The sequence below is a fragment of the Bombus bifarius genome, unplaced genomic scaffold, assembly GCF_011952205.1.
Source record: "Bombus bifarius isolate JDL3187 unplaced genomic scaffold, Bbif_JDL3187 scf7180000007990, whole genome shotgun sequence".
In the NCBI taxonomy this organism is placed as follows: Eukaryota; Metazoa; Arthropoda; class Insecta; order Hymenoptera; family Apidae; genus Bombus; species Bombus bifarius.
Window position 1 is genome coordinate 1,010,021 of NW_022884371.1, and position 17,895 is coordinate 1,027,915.

The 17,895-nt window shown below is 31.2% G+C and overlaps 2 protein-coding genes across 2 annotated transcripts; one reads left to right on the top strand and one right to left on the bottom strand.

Annotated features, from left to right (window-relative positions):
- Positions 1-300: 300 nt before the first annotated feature.
- Positions 301-1,413, bottom strand: LOC117205352. Its single transcript, XM_033443665.1, has 2 exons — positions 1,075-1,413; positions 301-604 (listed from the first exon to the last, which is right to left on the bottom strand). The coding sequence occupies exons 1-2, from the start codon at positions 1,216-1,218 to the stop codon at positions 410-412; spliced, it is 339 nt and encodes a 112-aa protein (XP_033299556.1). The 5' UTR covers positions 1,219-1,413; the 3' UTR covers positions 301-409.
- A 1,218-nt stretch (positions 1,414-2,631) lies between these two features.
- LOC117205348 (ubiquitin carboxyl-terminal hydrolase puf) lies at positions 2,632-17,339 on the top strand. Its single transcript, XM_033443658.1, has 12 exons — positions 2,632-2,674; positions 3,152-3,248; positions 3,367-3,715; positions 3,786-4,083; positions 4,163-4,906; positions 5,002-10,990; positions 11,071-11,788; positions 11,851-12,041; positions 12,115-12,292; positions 12,379-12,545; positions 12,626-13,296; positions 13,365-17,339. Exons 1-12 carry the CDS (start codon positions 2,632-2,634, stop codon positions 14,195-14,197), a joined length of 10,278 nt encoding a protein of 3,425 aa, XP_033299549.1. The 3' UTR covers positions 14,198-17,339.
- The last annotated feature ends 556 nt before the right edge of the window (positions 17,340-17,895 follow it).

Sequence of the window (17,895 nt, forward strand, 5' to 3'; positions counted from 1 at the left end):
TCATTGGATATACATTTACATAAACATATCTGTAACTTTATTATTGCTGATTACTAGTCAAGAAAAAAAGTTCCAATTTTTTTGAAAATGTGAAATACAAACAAATTATAATTATTCATATATTTTATATTACAGTATCAATAAAAAATATCTGTAATATCTGGTGTAAAAAATAAAAAAGTTTATACAGTAAATTAAATTTGCACATCACAAATATTTACCAACATATTTTAAGAAGAAAATATTTTATAAAATTTTTAAATCAATTGATCGATTATATATATATCTTTTCATTTAACAAAAAAAATTTGTTTCCCTAGTAATAAATTACTAAAATAACAATACAAATAAGATATACAGAAAATGTTTAATAATATTGAGCGAGAAATTCTGCTTTTAATTCTATATGTTAACATGGAGGTGGGCTAGATGTTGGTACAGTATCAGCAGTTTGTGTAGAGGTTGATGCAACTGTTGATGACTTATTCTGAGTAGTTAACCTTCGTTTGACTAAGAAAAATTGTTCCATTAGTTCATGATGAGCTTCAAGCCGTTCAATACAATGTAGACATGCCGTTTTAGGTAATGGATCATTCATGTTTACCTATATGACAAAAGGGTAAAAATTGTATTTTTCAAAACTAAATATAAAAAATACTCATTATATGACATATATACACATATAGATATTTAAATATATTATATTTTAAAATACTGAAAACATCATTTATGAAACTTTTAAAACATCACAATTAATTAATCTTTCTCTGATTTAATGTAGCTATAATATATATTTATATTTAGAAACATTTAATAAATTTGTAATAAACAAACTATTTTTATCATTATGTTATGTAATTTTACAATTTCTCAATTATTGTTGCATTTAAGGTAGAGCTGTCAAATACGATAAAAAATTCATATAAGAAAAACCATAAATGTAACTCAAATAAAGTGAAATCTTAACCAGTCATACACAGAATATATTGTAGTAGAAAGTATGAAAATTTTATTAAAAAATAATATCGATGAAAGCCTAATTTAAAAAAATACAAAGCAGATAATGATTTTTACCGTAATTGGAAGATAAGCATTTATTTTCTCAGCAAGTTTCATTCTCTCACCCTCTTCACCGTATATGTGGATCACGAAACGGTTCATCTTACTGCAAAGTCTGCATATAAAACCCGTGATCTCAGCTTTATCCGTGCTACCCATTTCAATTATTTATTAATATTTACTCTTGTTCGTATGGCACTTATCGACACCCTATAACCCAATACACACGTCAATATCTTCACACAAAGATTTATTCTATGAAATCGCACAAGATGTTATGCTCCTTTCAAGATTGTTTATCATACTTCTGGACAACTAGCGCTACCAGCACTGTATTCTTCTAGTACTCCCCTCCTCCTACTCCTCCTCCTGTACATACATATAATATAGCTTATGAGTACATATGTATATCTTTTTTCTTGGTACATATTACCTGATATTACATACAAATTAGGCACACAATACAAATATATTTAATCAAATGAAAATGTATATGAATTATATCACAATTATAAGAAGGAATGTTTATGTTTGAAATTTATAACCAATATTTCATTATATTAGAATTAAGGATTGTACAATGAAAGTCTTAAAGGTTATAATTAAAGCAAAAGAATTAATAGAATTACTTTCTTAAATGATATTTTTGACATTAATTGTTCCCTAGTACATTATAAGATTTAATTGGTATAATATAAACAAAAGAAAAATAATTTCATTTATTTCATTTTCACTCTATTTAAACAATTCAGAGTTATTGTTTGATAAACTTTAAAAAATGTATTATTAGCTCTTTAATATAATATTTGTTATTTGATATTATTACTTCATTTATTAATGTATTTATAGTATATTTATAGTAGTCATTATCAATAGTATTGTTATGTTATAAGTAAATTTCTAATTGTGATTTTTAATAAGATTTATGTATTTAGTAACGCTAATTATTGATGTTAATGTTTCAAAAACAAATATAAAATAAATTATATATTATCTTAAATAAATTTTTAAGTCCCAAAATAATTAAAAAAATATGAGGTTAGAAAAAAATCGAGGCTAGACTTTTTCATTTTATACATCATTCGGTTAAATGAAAAAAATAATGTTTTATTTTTTATGTCTTATTAATGTTTAAAGTACTGATGGGATCATTTTAAATATCACATTATTTCAATAAAATATGGCGGCGATCAGCTGTCTTCTGTCATAATGACATTCATATTGTTAAGTAAAAGATTACAGTTTTCTAGGAATAATTTGGATAAAGATATTTGTGAACTTCGATAATAAAGTGAAGTAGTTTATGATTATTATATCATTTGTCTATAGGTATGAAAGATTTTAAAAAAAGTAGAGGAAGATATTTACTATTGCTCATCTGAAGTGAGCGGCAAGTGAACGCAGCTGCGTAAAAAAGCAATATGGTGTCTAACGAATTAATCAAGTGTTGAGAGGATAATCAAGAATACAAATGTTTAATAATATTACCAACTTTTGCGATGGACGGTGGTGAAGTTGAGTGATGAACTTGACGTGATTAAAAGCCTTTTCAGAGGCTAAAGGAAGAAAACCATGTGCGATGTATGTGTTGACTTTCACGACCTTCTGCTCTCCTGTAAGCAAAATGTGTACTATACCTTTCATGTTAACCTAATGTATTATGCTGCATGTTGTAAATTTTGATTTCGTATCAACAACTAATGTCCTAGTATAAACAATTTAGTAACAAATTGTTGTAAAAAATCTACCAGATTCATAATTACACTTAACTTTTTCTATTATAAAAGTCCGTTTATAACATTATAATTTATAACCTTATTTGCCTATGTATGATTTTAAAATTTATCAACTTATACACGAACACGCTTCAACGTTAAATATACAAAATAACAAAATATTAAAATATGTTTTATATTTTCAAAAGTCGTAATTAGTAGTAAAATTGTACGACACATTAAAGTAGATAAATGTTTGATATATAAGAAATAATGATAGATTAGGATAGTGATACATTAATCTTATTTATATATATTTATAGCAATTTTATTTAAATTTTCGTATTGTTTATTGTTTGTTTATAATATATATCCAGATGATGAAAGATCATCGAAGGAACAAGATGGATTGGCAACACTTTGTATTTCGGATGTGGACACTACATTACATTATGTTAATCAATGGGTACAAAGGTCTGATTCCATTTTTGTTTTTTATAACATATAAACCAAACATTTGAATTGATATAAATACTTAATAAGATTGTTTTACTACTATTTTAATACAACTTGTTTTCTTTTATTTTTATAGACAATGCATGTGCTGCTATCGAGAAATAAAAAATTTTGATCGATTTATACGATTAACTCAAAGTGTTGTATTATGTACGTTACAACAATTACAAATTATACAACAGAATGGTCAACAAACAAATGTTGGGAAAGTATCACCCAAAGACGAAAAAGAAGAAGGAAAAACAGATGAAAATAAAGTAGAAAACTCAGATTTTACACAAACAGAAACAGAAACAAAACAAAATTGGTCTCAACAAGATAGAGAAAAATTGTATCATCTTCTTTCAAAAATATTTTTACTAAATTTTCCTCTTTACATTGCAATGAAACATGGTGGTGCAATTAATCCATTAGCTCCAATAAAAGTAATATATTAATATAAGAAGTATTGTTTTTTATCTATGCATTTATACATTATTTTTTATTATTTTAAAGGATGAAGGGGGATATTGCGAACCTCATGATCCAGAAGTGCCAGCTCCTTTAATTAGAGCAGTTTCCATATTTTGTCATCAAGGTGGTTTCAATTTAATGTCTGCTTGTTTTGATATGGAAAATACATTACCTGTTAGTCTTGCACATTCAATGGTTGTAGTGATTTGTAACTTAAAGCTTTGGTTGAATTATGGTAGTGTTATTCAGCTCTTTATACCATTACGCAGTCGTGTTATGAAATATATGTGTCGCTTAGCAGATAAAGAATTACGCACACCAGCAGTTAGAACGATGGCAGGTAAATTTTGGAATAAATAAGATTATAATAATTTAAGGCGTGTATTCTCGAGTTTAAATTAATAACCTTCTATATTTAGATTTCATGTGGAGTGCTGTAAAGGATCCTATTGACGCTGTTTTACCAAGCTTTGATCGTGATGGATTGGATCTAGCATTTAAATATTTTACTAGTACAACTTTAACTATGAGACTAGCAGGAATAGCTCAGATAAATGCTCATATCACTGCATTCAATGAACTTTGCAATAGTGAAACTGTCGCTGAAGTGGAACAAGTAGGCCATGCATTGGCTGCTTGGTTAACAGAAAATAATATAATAGCTCATATATTTGGACCAAATTTGCATGTAGAGGTTATTAAACAAAGTCATATTGTACTAAGTTTCTTAGCTATGGAAGGTAGAATTACATGTTCTGACATGGATACTATGTGGCAAGCAGCACAATTGAAACACTGTGGTCGCCCAGTATATGATTTATTGGCACCCTTAGTAAAACATTTGGCTCCAACTCCAGTTTTACATTTATACTCTTTATTAGGAAAATTGGAGCCGAAGGACCACACAGAACAAAGTTTATTCCTGGCATCTGCTTTGATAAAATTTATTTGGACAGCAGGTGGTTCAGGGTATCCAAGAGGTTTATCTATAAAAAACAGAGAAATTTTAAGAGGTAATAGTGGTATAGGTGGTAGCAGTACTAGTGATCCTAGTGGAATAGATGGAAGTAGTCCAGATGAAGATGAAGAAGAACCCAGTCCTGCTCCATCTGAAGGACCTTCACCACGAAAACAAGCAAGAGGGGATAGTAGTGATGGAGAAGGTAAGATAATACCTACCCATATATTATTAATATTTAATACTTTTGTCTTTAAATGTAAAACATTTTTAAATGACTTAAAACATAAATATTAATAGGTCCGTTTAAAGCAAAAGGTGTGGGCACAGCAGTTGTACAAACAAGCTCGAATGAAGGAGAAGATCCTGTAATAGAAAAATCTGAATGTTTTACTGAATCAGTAAAAGATTCCGTATGTAGTATACAAGATGATATAAAAGAAAAACAAAGTGGGTCAGATGCAGAAGCAGACACAGAGAAATCAAACACAGAAGAAACAGTTGCAATAGAAAAGAGAAAGAGGAAAGTATTAAGAAAACGGAAAAAACCTCAGAAACGTTCACTAGTTACTGCAGATAAGACATTAGAAGGCATTGTTAATGAAGAAAATAATGTGAAAACTAAAGAGTTAATGTTAGATATGAAATATAGGCCAGAGGACGTACTAAACAGTACTTTGGATACTGGTGGATTAGTTTCTATGGATGATCCAAAAGGTGTTGATGCGCTGGATCGTGTAAAACAGCAAGCAATGGCTTTAGATCCAAGTGATCAACAAGTTCCAACAACAGCAACACTCCTAAGAAGAGCTAACAAAAATAAATATATGTCATTAGTAGGCCATAATGTAGATCGAGCTCCTGACTCAGCAGATACTTCGCATGATGAAGATGATAGTGATGTAGCTGGTGTTCTCGGAGCACCCGATGGACCTGGAGCTGTTATATCAGAACTTGCCGGTTTAGTACATGCGACTGGACCTACGTTTTTACCTTCAGGATTAGATGAAATGCTTTCAGATGAAGAAGGATCTTATAGTAGCAGAATATCTAACAAAAGTGAAAAAAATATGGCAGATTTTGATGGAGAGGAAAGTGGATGCGAAGAGGAATTAGCTCAATTGGCTGCGCGTCATTTAACAGCTATACAAATGCAGGCTTACCATCCTCATCATTCTCATCCAACAATGACCATTAGGCGATCTGTTTGTCGCCCTCCACAAGTGAGAAGTATTCGCCAAACGGTAACACGTGTTAGTTCCCAATTCAACTTGGACACTGTATGTAAGCCTGGAAATACGTTATTATGGGATCTTTTGCAAGATGATAAAATTGGTCAATTAGGAGAAGGTTTAGCTCTGGAAGCCGAGAAAGCTTTATGCAATCTTCTTTGCTTCAATGTTGATCGATTAATACCTATGAAATTCATAGAAGGTTGCTTAGAAAATCTTGCAACCAATCGTTCTGTGGTTGTATCTTTAAGATTATTACCTAAATTACTTGCCAGTTTCCAGCAATTTGGTGCAATGGACGCACATACGATAACAACGTGGGCCGATCGTGAACGTGGAATGATGAAACACTTCTTTAATAATCTGAAAACATACACTAGTACAGGGCCAAAAAATAACTTATATTCCCATCAAACAGAAATACAAGTTCGACTACAGTTTTTATCTTCTATTTTTTCACCTTTAGGTTCACCTGATTGTTTTCGGCTAAGTCTCGAACAGGTTGACATATTATGGCAGTGTTTGTCACAAGACACAACATGCGCTGATGAACTTTTCAGTTGGTTGCTTAGTCAAGCAAAATCAACAGAGCAGCATGCACTTGGAATGGATACGCTTAAGCATTTATGTATGCGTAAATTACCAAGTTTACCACCCGAAACTATTAGTATGACAGGCCTTAGTCTTTTCCAGCAATTATGTAATTTAGCCCGTTTAGCTGCTGCACACTTGGATAGACCTTTAAGAGATGTAGATTCAGTTGGTATGGATTTCTTGTGGAGAATTGCATTAAAAGCTAAAAGCACAGATGTCAGTATGGCGGCTATACAATATCTAAATGGATATTACATGTCTAGACAATTAACTCAAGAGGCAGAATTTGTTTCACAATGTATGACTCATCTTGCTGCAGCTAGTGCTGATTTGGAAATGAACGAAGAAGCTAGTTTACGTTGCATACAAAGAGCTTTGTTACTATTAAGAACACATTTAGAAGCGTTCCGAAAACGCTACGCATATCATTTACGTCGCTGGATATTGGAAGGTAGAGGTGCTGGTAGTCATGTTGCTATGAGCACTTCAGAGAAAGGTCAACAGCTAAGAATATTTGTACAACCTGCGGGAATACCTGAAAAAACAAGTTTCACTCTTCTGAGTACTGATTATGTAGCTGATCTGAGAGCCGAAGTTGCTAAATGGTGGGATGATACACAAAATAATCAAGAGAAATCGACATCTACTACAAATTCGAATCAAAATAATGGTTCAGTATTAGGTTCTCTACTTACTGATGGGCCAATTAGGATGATTACACAAGGTCAAGAATTAACTATTGATTTTGACGAAAAGACATTACAAGAAATGGGATTTAAAGATGGTCAACTAGTGTTCATTTCTCCCGGTGCTGGTCGAGGTAATGGTACTGGTAGATGTAACAAACGAGATATGGATTCACCATCTCTTTTACCACCACCTCCTCGAGAATCTTTGCCGACATTATTATTATTACGTCCACAGTATTTTGAACAACTATTTACACTAATGAGAACTTTAAGTGCTATGAAAACAGTTGTCAAAGGAGGGCAGGAAATTCCTCATACAAAAGCACAGGTACTTTCAAGAAGAGTTTGGGACACATTAACGTTACTACCAACTAGTCCAACTTTATTGAGAGGATTTAAAAAACTAGGAGAAACAACTTTGCCAGAATTGTTAGATCCTGCTAGTCCTCAAAAATTGATGTATTCTTTATATATAGTTGAGTCGTTGAGTAGACATAGTACAACAAACCAAACTGCTGTTGTAAATTGTACATCCAGCACATCTGGTAATGAGGGTGATGGTGATACAGATGATAATCATGAAGACAAAGAGAAGGATGTTGCTTGGTCTACATTGTTTGTTCAGCATGGAGGTTTGCGTCATTTATTTGATATTTTTATGTCTGGATGCTTGGAACAAGGTGATGGGAGTGAGTGGCAGCAGGACTGTCTCGCTAGTTTACTAAAACAATTGTGTTATTTGGGCGTTGTTAAAGAAGAGAAAAAACGAAGTAAAGCAGATAAACTGCTTGTACCTAAACTGAGCGAAGTGATGCTTTCAATGATGAATGTTGAAGCTGTTATGTCTCGAATAACAAGTATATTAAATGAGGCATCACTACCAAGGGATCCAAATCATTACAAGACAGGACTTTTTGGAAGATCACAAGTTATACATTATACTATGGCTTTATTAGTTTGTTGGGTACATAGTGATGAAACAGTGAAGCAATATCTTTTTTCATCATCAGAACCATTTGGGAAAACTTGGTTAAGAAGATTAGTATTGGAAGATCCCGAACCAGAAGTAAGAAGAGAAGTTTGTACAGCACTGTATAGATTATGTCTAGGGACAACAGGATCTGAAGATGAAAATTCTGGTAATCCCAGTTTAATTGTTCCAATGTTAAATACATTGTTGGAACATCTGGTAATTGCCGAAGCAATGCAACCTTCCCATCGAAAACCGGATTTACCGTTGCACTTACATCCCGTACTTGATGATGGAAAAGAACCGTATGGACCTGCTTGTAGGGATTATTTTTGGCTTGTTTGCAGATTAGTTGATTCTCTCCCAGAAGAAGCTATCAAAGAAGGATCGGATGATTCCAATTTAACGATAGATCTTGAAACCCTAGCAATAAGAGTTATTGATTCAGTTTTAAATAGAGACCATCTTGAAACACGTCATAACACAGTGGAAGATGATGGCTTAGTTGGGTTATTAAATCTCACTTGCAATATCATGACACATAATCCACCTTGCAAACAAGGAAAGATTGGGCAAAATTTATTACATGAAGTATTCGATTTTCTATTTGCATTACCTAATCCTCGATCAAAACATGTTCCGAAATGTAAAAGTCAAGTCTCCAGATCAGCAGCTTTCGATCTTTTAGTCGAACTTGTAAAATCTGCACCAGATAATTATAGAATTCTTCATGAAAAATTATTAGCTCAACATAAACCTGGCCCTCATTCTCCATATCCATGGGATTACTGGCCACATGAAGATGGACGTTCTGATTGTGGATATGTAGGTCTAACAAACTTGGGTGCCACCTGTTACATGGCTAGTTGTATGCAGCATTTATACATGATGCCGCAAGCACGAATCTCTATATTAGGGGCTGATTGTAATAGAGCAAATAAACATCAACTCACATTAAGAGAGTTACAAAGAATGTTTGCCTATCTTTTAGAATCCGAGAGAAAAGCGTATAATCCTCGAAGCTTTTGTCGAGTATATACCATGAATCATGAGCCTTTAAATACTGGAGAACAAAAGGATATGGCTGAATTTTTTATAGATCTTGTATCTAAATTAGAAGAAATGACATCAGATTTAAAGAACTTGGTGAAGACATTATTCTGTGGTGTAATATCTAATAATGTCGTATCATTAGATTGTGAACATGTAAGTAGAACTCTTGAAGAATTTTATACTGTACGTTGCCAGGTGGCAGATATGAGAAATCTTTACGAAAGTTTAGATGAAGTTACAGTTAAAGATACTTTGGAAGGAGATAATATGTATACATGTTCACAATGTGGTAAAAAAGCAAGAGCAGAAAAGAGAGCTTGTTTTAAAAAGTTGCCACATATATTGTGTTTCAATACAATGCGATACACATTTAATATGGGAACCATGTTAAAGGAAAAAGTAAATACACATTTTAGTTTTCCATTAAGATTAGATATGTCTGGATATGTTGAGAAAAAACTCATGCCACAGCATTATCAGGAAGAAAAGAAGGCATCTGAAAAGAGAAAATCTGAAAGTGATTGTCAATCAGAATTAGACAATGATGATGCAGAAATGGAACATTATCAATATGATTTAATAGGTGTAACAGTTCATACTGGCACAGCTGATGGTGGACATTATTATAGTTTTATTAGAGATCGTACATCCCCTAATAAAGATAAATGGTTTTTGTTTAATGATGCAGAAGTTAAACCATTTGATCCAAATCAAATAGCGGCAGAGTGCTTTGGTGGAGAAATGACTAGTAAAACCTATGATTCCGTTACAGATAAGTTTATGGACTTCAGTTTTGAAAAAACAAATTCAGCATATATGCTATTTTACGAATGGTGCGCTGATCCTGGTGATCAAGCAAAAGAGGAAGAAGCCACTGTTTCTAGTCCAAATGGACGACAATTTTCTTCGTTAATTCATAAAAATACCAATAAATTACCACCATTGGAACTAAATAAAGAACTTGAAGATTGGATATGGCAGGATAACATGCATTTTTTACAAGATAAAAATATATTTGAACATACTTATTTCACATTTATGTGGCAAATATGTGGCTATATACCACAAACATTACTTTCTGTACAATCTGACATAACAGAAATGTCAGCAGATCTTTCCACGTCATTTTTTATGGAAACTTTTATTCATGCTAAGGAGAAACCGACTATGGTGCAATGGGTAGAGTTATTAACAAAACAATTTAATGGTTCGGCTGGTGCATGCGCTAGATTTCTTGAAAAGATGGCTGGAGATTCGTGGTGGCCAATTCAAATTCTAGTCAAGTGCCCTAATCAAATGGTAAGACAAATGTTTCAAAGGCTATGCATACACGTGATACAACGTTTGCGCGCTACTCAAGCACCTTTATATCTTCTTTGTGATGAAGAAAATGACGTAAATACTGTCGGTACGCGATCCTGCGTGACAAGATTTGTCAGAATGCTTTTATCTCTTATGGAACATGCAAAACAACATTTGAAACATCTTACTGAGTATTTCAGTTTTTTATATGAATTTAGTAAAATGGGCGAGGAAGAAACTCTATTTCTAATAAGGGTACAAGCTATATCAACTATGGTAAATTTTTATCTTGGACATAAAACACACGAATTTGTTGATGCAGTCAGTGAAGAAGAAGAAGAAGAAGAAGTTGTTGCTATGCCAACAGAGAAGTTGAGACCTGCTTCTTTAGATAAAATGATCACTTTAATAGCAACTTTGGTTGAACGCAGTAGAGGACCCGATCACAGGTAGTTAAATAAGTTTTACTTTTATTTAATGTAAAAACTATATTATATGTTTATATACATATTATATTTTCACTTTCCAGACTAGCATTGTCTCCAGCAGATCTTAGCGCTGTAGCAGGAGGTAAAGGATTTCCTTTTTTGTATCAGCAAACGCGAGATGTCATCAATCTCAACCAGACGCGAAATTTGATACAATCTTTATGTCGTTGGAATGATAGACTAGCAATACATATTGTAACAATGATATTTCAAGCTATAACAAAACATACAGATGTCTGCCAACCATTTTTCAAACTTCTGACATTGTTAACTGAAAGTTCAGGATTAAGTGGGTTGCCCTGTATGACGCAATTGATTTTAGGCAGAGTTTGGGAAGCAGCTAGAGTTGCTCCACATGGAGCACTAGAATGGTTAGCTTTAGCCGTTACAAGAAGCAAACTTGCACATGCTTGGGTATTACAAGGACTAGACACGTGGCTACAACATTTTCTATTAGAACATTCAAATCAAAGAGTTCGCTCTGCAGCTGCTTTTCTTCTCGTATCATTGGTTCCGTCAACTCATTTCAGACAAGGTTATCGTAGTGCTCATAGATTAGGTTTAGGATGCAATACATCTAGAGAACTACAATTATCTCCAGAAGCTACTTTAATTTTGCATAAAATATATACGGCACTTCTACGATTATTGCAACCAGCGAGACATTATATTGATATACAAACTCATGGTACAATGAAACTCACTGCCTATTTTGCATTACTTACATATTGTGTCATTTCTAAGACAGAAAAATTAATGGTAAGCATTGCATAATGTTAAATCTTAGTATAACTACTTCATTATATAATATTTACTTCCAGTTTGGACAATATTTGAATGATTTATGGGCACTTTTTCACCCAAAACTATCTGAGCCTAGCATTCCAGTGCATCATAATAAACAAGCTGTGCTATTGTTTTGGTACCACGTTTGTTCTGATTGTCCGGAAAATGTTGCTCTTATACTTCACAATCCTCATATAACTAAGAATATTGCATTTAATTATATACTGTAAGCATAATTTTATTTTATATGGTTATAAACGATCGTAGAATATTTTTTAAAGTTTTACATGTCTTTTTAGTGCTGATCATGAGGATCAGGATGTGGTATTATTTAATAGAGTGATGTTACCTGCTTACTACGGTTTATTACGATTATGCTGTCAGCAATCACGCACTTTTACAAGGCAACTAGCTGCACATCAAAATATTCAATGGGCATTCAAAAACATAACACCTCATCCTACTCAATATTCGACTGTAAGATTTCTACTAATTTAAAATCTATTTTGCTTTACTTATAAAAGTTATATCTAAAACATAAAATATATCTCTTTTTTTTATAGGCTGTGGACGAATTATTTAAATTAATGCAATTGTTGGTTGCAAGACATCCTGATCAAACAGAACAGGAAGAAGCTGAAATTGCATCGTTTAGGAGAGGAACTTTATCTTCGTACTTACAAGGATTAGATGGGCGATCATGTTGGGCTACACTTATTTCTGCATTTCGGTACAATATTTATAATGATATTTCTTTTTATTCTAATATACCAATTCGAAATACGAATTGATAAAGTCAATACCTTACAGTATCCTGATTGAATCAGATGATGATAGGCTTTATGTTGTATATAATGGAGGATTAAGTATGGCTTTGGAAGCATTTCATATGCTGCATATTATGTATCATGAAGCAACAGCGTGTCATGTTGCTGGTGATTTAGCTGAACTAATAGCTATTATTGTTGAACTTGTACGATGTATTAGAACTGCAAGAGATGGACCTGATGCAAGGAATATATTAGCGAATTGTAAAGAATGGCCAGATATTCTGCGGAAATTAGCAACATTGTTAAATACATACAATCCTCCAGATATGAGAAATCTTGCTATAGATCTTTTGAAAGAACTTGTGATGCTTGTTCCTGCTGAAGCGATCTCAATTTTGGCACCATTGCTGTCACACTGCCATGCAGCTCTTCAAGAATCTCACGCTGCCGTTCCACCTGGCCCGTATCTTCCAAGAAGATCTACTCCTCCAGGAAAGATGCCTACTCGACCTGCTAGACCGATGGTTCAAATGGCCGTACCACACTCTCAATTAGAGGCATCAAAAGGAGTAGATCCAGAATATGATAATGCTTTACTCGAATTTTATTTACCATATCACGAACTTATCGACGTAATGTGCAGATTAGCAATAAATAATGATTGTATGACAGATACATTAGTTAATCTGAGCGCTATGTTAGGATTTGAAGGTAAATATCATTTATTGTCTAAAATTTATAGAATTAATATAATTAATAATAGTATTATTTAATTACAGGTGTTCCACTGCACTTAGCTTTATTTCCTAGATTATGGTTAGATGTTCATGCTGCTACACACATAGACAGAAAACATATTGCATCTCTTCTTTGTTCTTCCTATACAGTGGATTATGTAGATGCTGTATTACTAGATGAAAGATCGTCATTAGGAATACCAGCAATTCATGCTTTTCTCAAGACTTTCTTTCCAAAACTTGCTAATCATGTATTGACTGAACAAACTTGCTTACTTATTGACAATTTAGTTAGTTCTATGGTAGCAATGGTGGAAGCAGTAGATATTCAAGCATCTGCACATAGATTAACAGGAGACTTAAGAGCTTTGGCTCTTGTCTATAATAGCAGTACAAGACTGAAACCACCAAGTAGCTTGTTACCAGCATTAGAAACGCTGTTGTCCCGAACTAGAGCCATTAAAGTGAAAGAATCTAATCAACAGGAAGTAGAAGCCCCTACGAAAAAGCGTAAGTTTATGGTGAATGAAAACAATGAAACTACTGACAAAGAGTTGCATCTACCAATCAAAGAACTTAATAAACAGAAAAACGTTTCAAACATAAACATCGAAGAAAAGGATAAAGTAGAAGTAAATGACATGACTTCCTCTGATTCTGGAGATGATAAAACCATATCAAGAAATAATATTCAAGCAGAAAATATTCCTACAAACATCAGTGAGATATCTCCGGGTTTAATTGATACTGTGACAACCAACAATTGTACGAACCAATTGCGATGTTCATTAACTAATGTTTCTTGGTTTGAAATGTTGGAAAAGACAATTCTCGACCTGCAAACTATTGTGCAATTGCAAACGAAAAATAACTAATTCTCTATGTGTTTTAACTGGTGCTTTTATCATAGAAGCATACAATACAGGATTAAGATTATGTGTAACTGTGTGATTCTTTAAAATAACAAGATGCAAATTCGTTAATACATTCAAGATCTAAATGGACAAAAAAATTTTAGTGCGTTTGTGTTCTGTAAAGAAAAAGATACATCTATTATATCATATATATGTATGTATCAAATGCGATTTATTTTCCAAATGTAGGTAAATAAGATATCTTTGTTTATTTAAGTTATATTAAAATATTCAAGAAAGAAGGAAAAACAAATTATCAATTGGGGTTAAACAATTTTCATTTTATATGACAAATGTTCGTTAGTGCTGTGAGATTGTCCATCTTCTGGTAATGTGAACGATAATACATATAAATTACCCAATATTCAATACTAGGATTTGTGTAAAGCTTCAAATAATTTAAGAAATATAATCATAAACTCTTTGTTAAAATTATAATCGTTTTTCTGTGCTTATCTCAATATTGCAAGATATTACAGGGTTTTTTCAATCGTTTAACATAAAATATAAAATAGCATATTTTTCAATCAGCTTTCAAATTTTGTATGTTTAAATATTATTTACACATTAATCTATAGATTTCATTAATTTCTCATTGTAACATACTTCCATTATATTTTTAATACGTTTCCAGATAATTAATTGTGTGAATTGTGAATGAGTACTTTTATATAAAAATTGCACATCTTATTCAACATATCTTCCTAAACAAATTTACGTGAATGATTACACTATAAACTTTTTTATGTTTAATATAATAATAAGAGACATTTAGTTTTTTATTCAGAGAAGTGAACAATGTGCTGACAATTTTGATATAATTTCTGATATTTTTAATCGTTTTCTCCAAAAACTATAAAATCAGAATATTATTAATTATTAGGCAGTTGAGTTTTGTTTCACAAAAACAAAGTTTGATTTTCATTCAAATTAAGTTTTAATCATACTTTGTGTCATCATGATAAAACATTTATTTATAACTATTACAAGTAAAAAGTCTTAGTGTTTGTAATATCACTATATCACTTTTTCTATTCGTATAATCGCAGTAAATATATCTCACATCACCAATGAACAATTTCATTATCAAATTTTGTAAACATTCGTAAAAAATCGGCAAAAAATTATTTGAATACAATTTTTTTGTAACATGTAACAAACGAACCTGGAAACATATCCGTATAAATTGTTATGTATGCGCTTAATTTACGTGCACTGCTTTATTATATTTATTATTACTATATAATAATCGTGCGCTATTAAAAAAAGAAGGAAATATATATATATATTTATTATTTTCTTATTAATTCGTTACATAAACAAGTTACTTTGCCGCCATTTGTCAAATATTTTTTGAGAATTTTTGTTTCAAAAGATAGTGATATAATTAAGTTTTAAGTTTTAATTTTTTCAATATTTTTGTATTGGAAAAAACAAACGGGAACTAGAATTTTTTGAATAAGTCTATTTGTTCAGTAAAAACTAGAATTTTTAACAATAAATTACATATATTTCAAGAAATATATTTTCTTAACTATATCTAGATAAATAAAATAGTGTATCTAATTGATAATTTCATTAGAAATATTACATCTTGATTATTTAACAAAATATGTTTCTTGAAATGTTCTTATTTTTAATATCGAAAATATTGTTCTATCCAGCTCTATAATATAGCCTAGTACTTCATTTAAATATAAAATCATAATTTATTATACGTATATGCTTAATGTGCGAATATATGTATGCACATTACATATACGAACAGTAATCACTGATACGTTTTTCATCATAATTGAGCTTATTATCAGACAATGGCACTAAAGTATAACTTGTCCATATTGAAGTTCAAGAATCATCGCGCGCATTTTGGATTTCGACGATACAATAAAATAGCAAATTAACGAATGATTGGAAAAGTTAAAGCAATGAATGTTGATTACATGGTGTTCTTGTACGATATTCTTCTGTTTCGTTCGTCACATTAATGTTACTTAATTAATTAATGACCACATGTCGAGAAGTACTTCGTACAATTTTATCTACTTACGAAACATACTTTTAAAAAAGAAATCAGATTAAAGGATTAAATATTACAACATCACGATAGAATAAGTAACGGCTTTTTGGGAATGCATTTTGAAATGAACTACAGATTTTAGAAACAACTATCGAATAATTACATGATTATTATTAATTAACCTTCGTGACATAAATTCGATAAGTATTAATAATAATAACAATAATAATTAAAAAGAAGTAAAAAATGAAAGTGTGATGCTTAAGTCAAGGTTTCCTCGCGTAATTACTATTTTCAAGCACGTCAACATTATATATTAAAAAAATGTTCGTCCTTTCAGCTATCAATATTATTCTTTAGCGAAATGTAAAACAAAATACAAAGAAACTACGTTCAGTAGTTCTACAGAAATCTAAGTGAGTATCCATGTCACAAATTGTATTTCTAACATGCGACATACGTGTTTGTGATCAAAATACTGTGATTAGTGACGGTAGATCTATTCGCTGGTTTTGCAACAGATATGAATATAACAAGCGTACTATATACGCACATACGGTATAATGAATTTTTCACTAAATCATGTATTTTTAACTTTTATGTGCTGGCGGTGATTTATTGAGTTTAGTAAGATCGAAAATGTAGTAACCAAAAAGTAAAAAATGTATAAAAAAAGGCAAAAAAAGAAAAATGGTATAAAGAAGAGCATAAGATCGTGTAAAACTAATGCGAGAAAAAAAGCATTTACATTTACTTTTATTTATTAAAAGCGACGAATGCCTTTGTCTCATGAAACGCGTTTCGATAATCTTCACATATTTATAGATAAAACAAAAAAAGGAGTACACGCGATAGAACGTTCGTGCTTTCGAATTAATTCAATTCAGAGATGGTTAAGACTGTATAAAAAAAGGTATTTGAGGTATCCTACAATACTTTTGTCATTTTATTAACCTTCCGAAAATATCAGAACTATCTTATCAGATTTATATCTTTAGCATGCGTTTACGTTTATGTATTCATTTATATATTTAAGGTGTATAGTTTCTTGATCAATAATAAATAAAATCTTTTCATTTTAAATTTCCTATACAAGAACAATTTTATTATATATTTTAAAATTTTGTTTTGCGCATATATAAAAATTATGATGCATTGAATTATGATATTAACATTTTATATTCTATGATGTAATTGATTAAATTGCGAAGAATAAATTTCTGGAGTTTGTAATTTATTTTAACAATCTTTTAACATGTCATTTCATTTCATTCATTTGGCTAATAATTTATGATTATAAGTAAATTATCTTTTATTTTAAATAGAGAAAAAAACAAATTTTCTAGTATGTTAAATGTAGAATGATGTATTATGTTATTTATTCTGATTTCAGTCATTTCACTCTTTTATTGACATTAATTGATATACCATAGTGTACATACATACATACATATGTACATATGCGAATATGGGATACTGCACGATGCATGACTACTCACTAATCACTACTGCACAATACCAGTAAACAGTATTCGTTACTTCTTACAGTAAACTTTATTCTTATTACTATTTTTCTATTCAGTATAATTTTTGTACTTTTCTTAACAAAATGTTAAATAGTAACAGAATTCAAAATTAA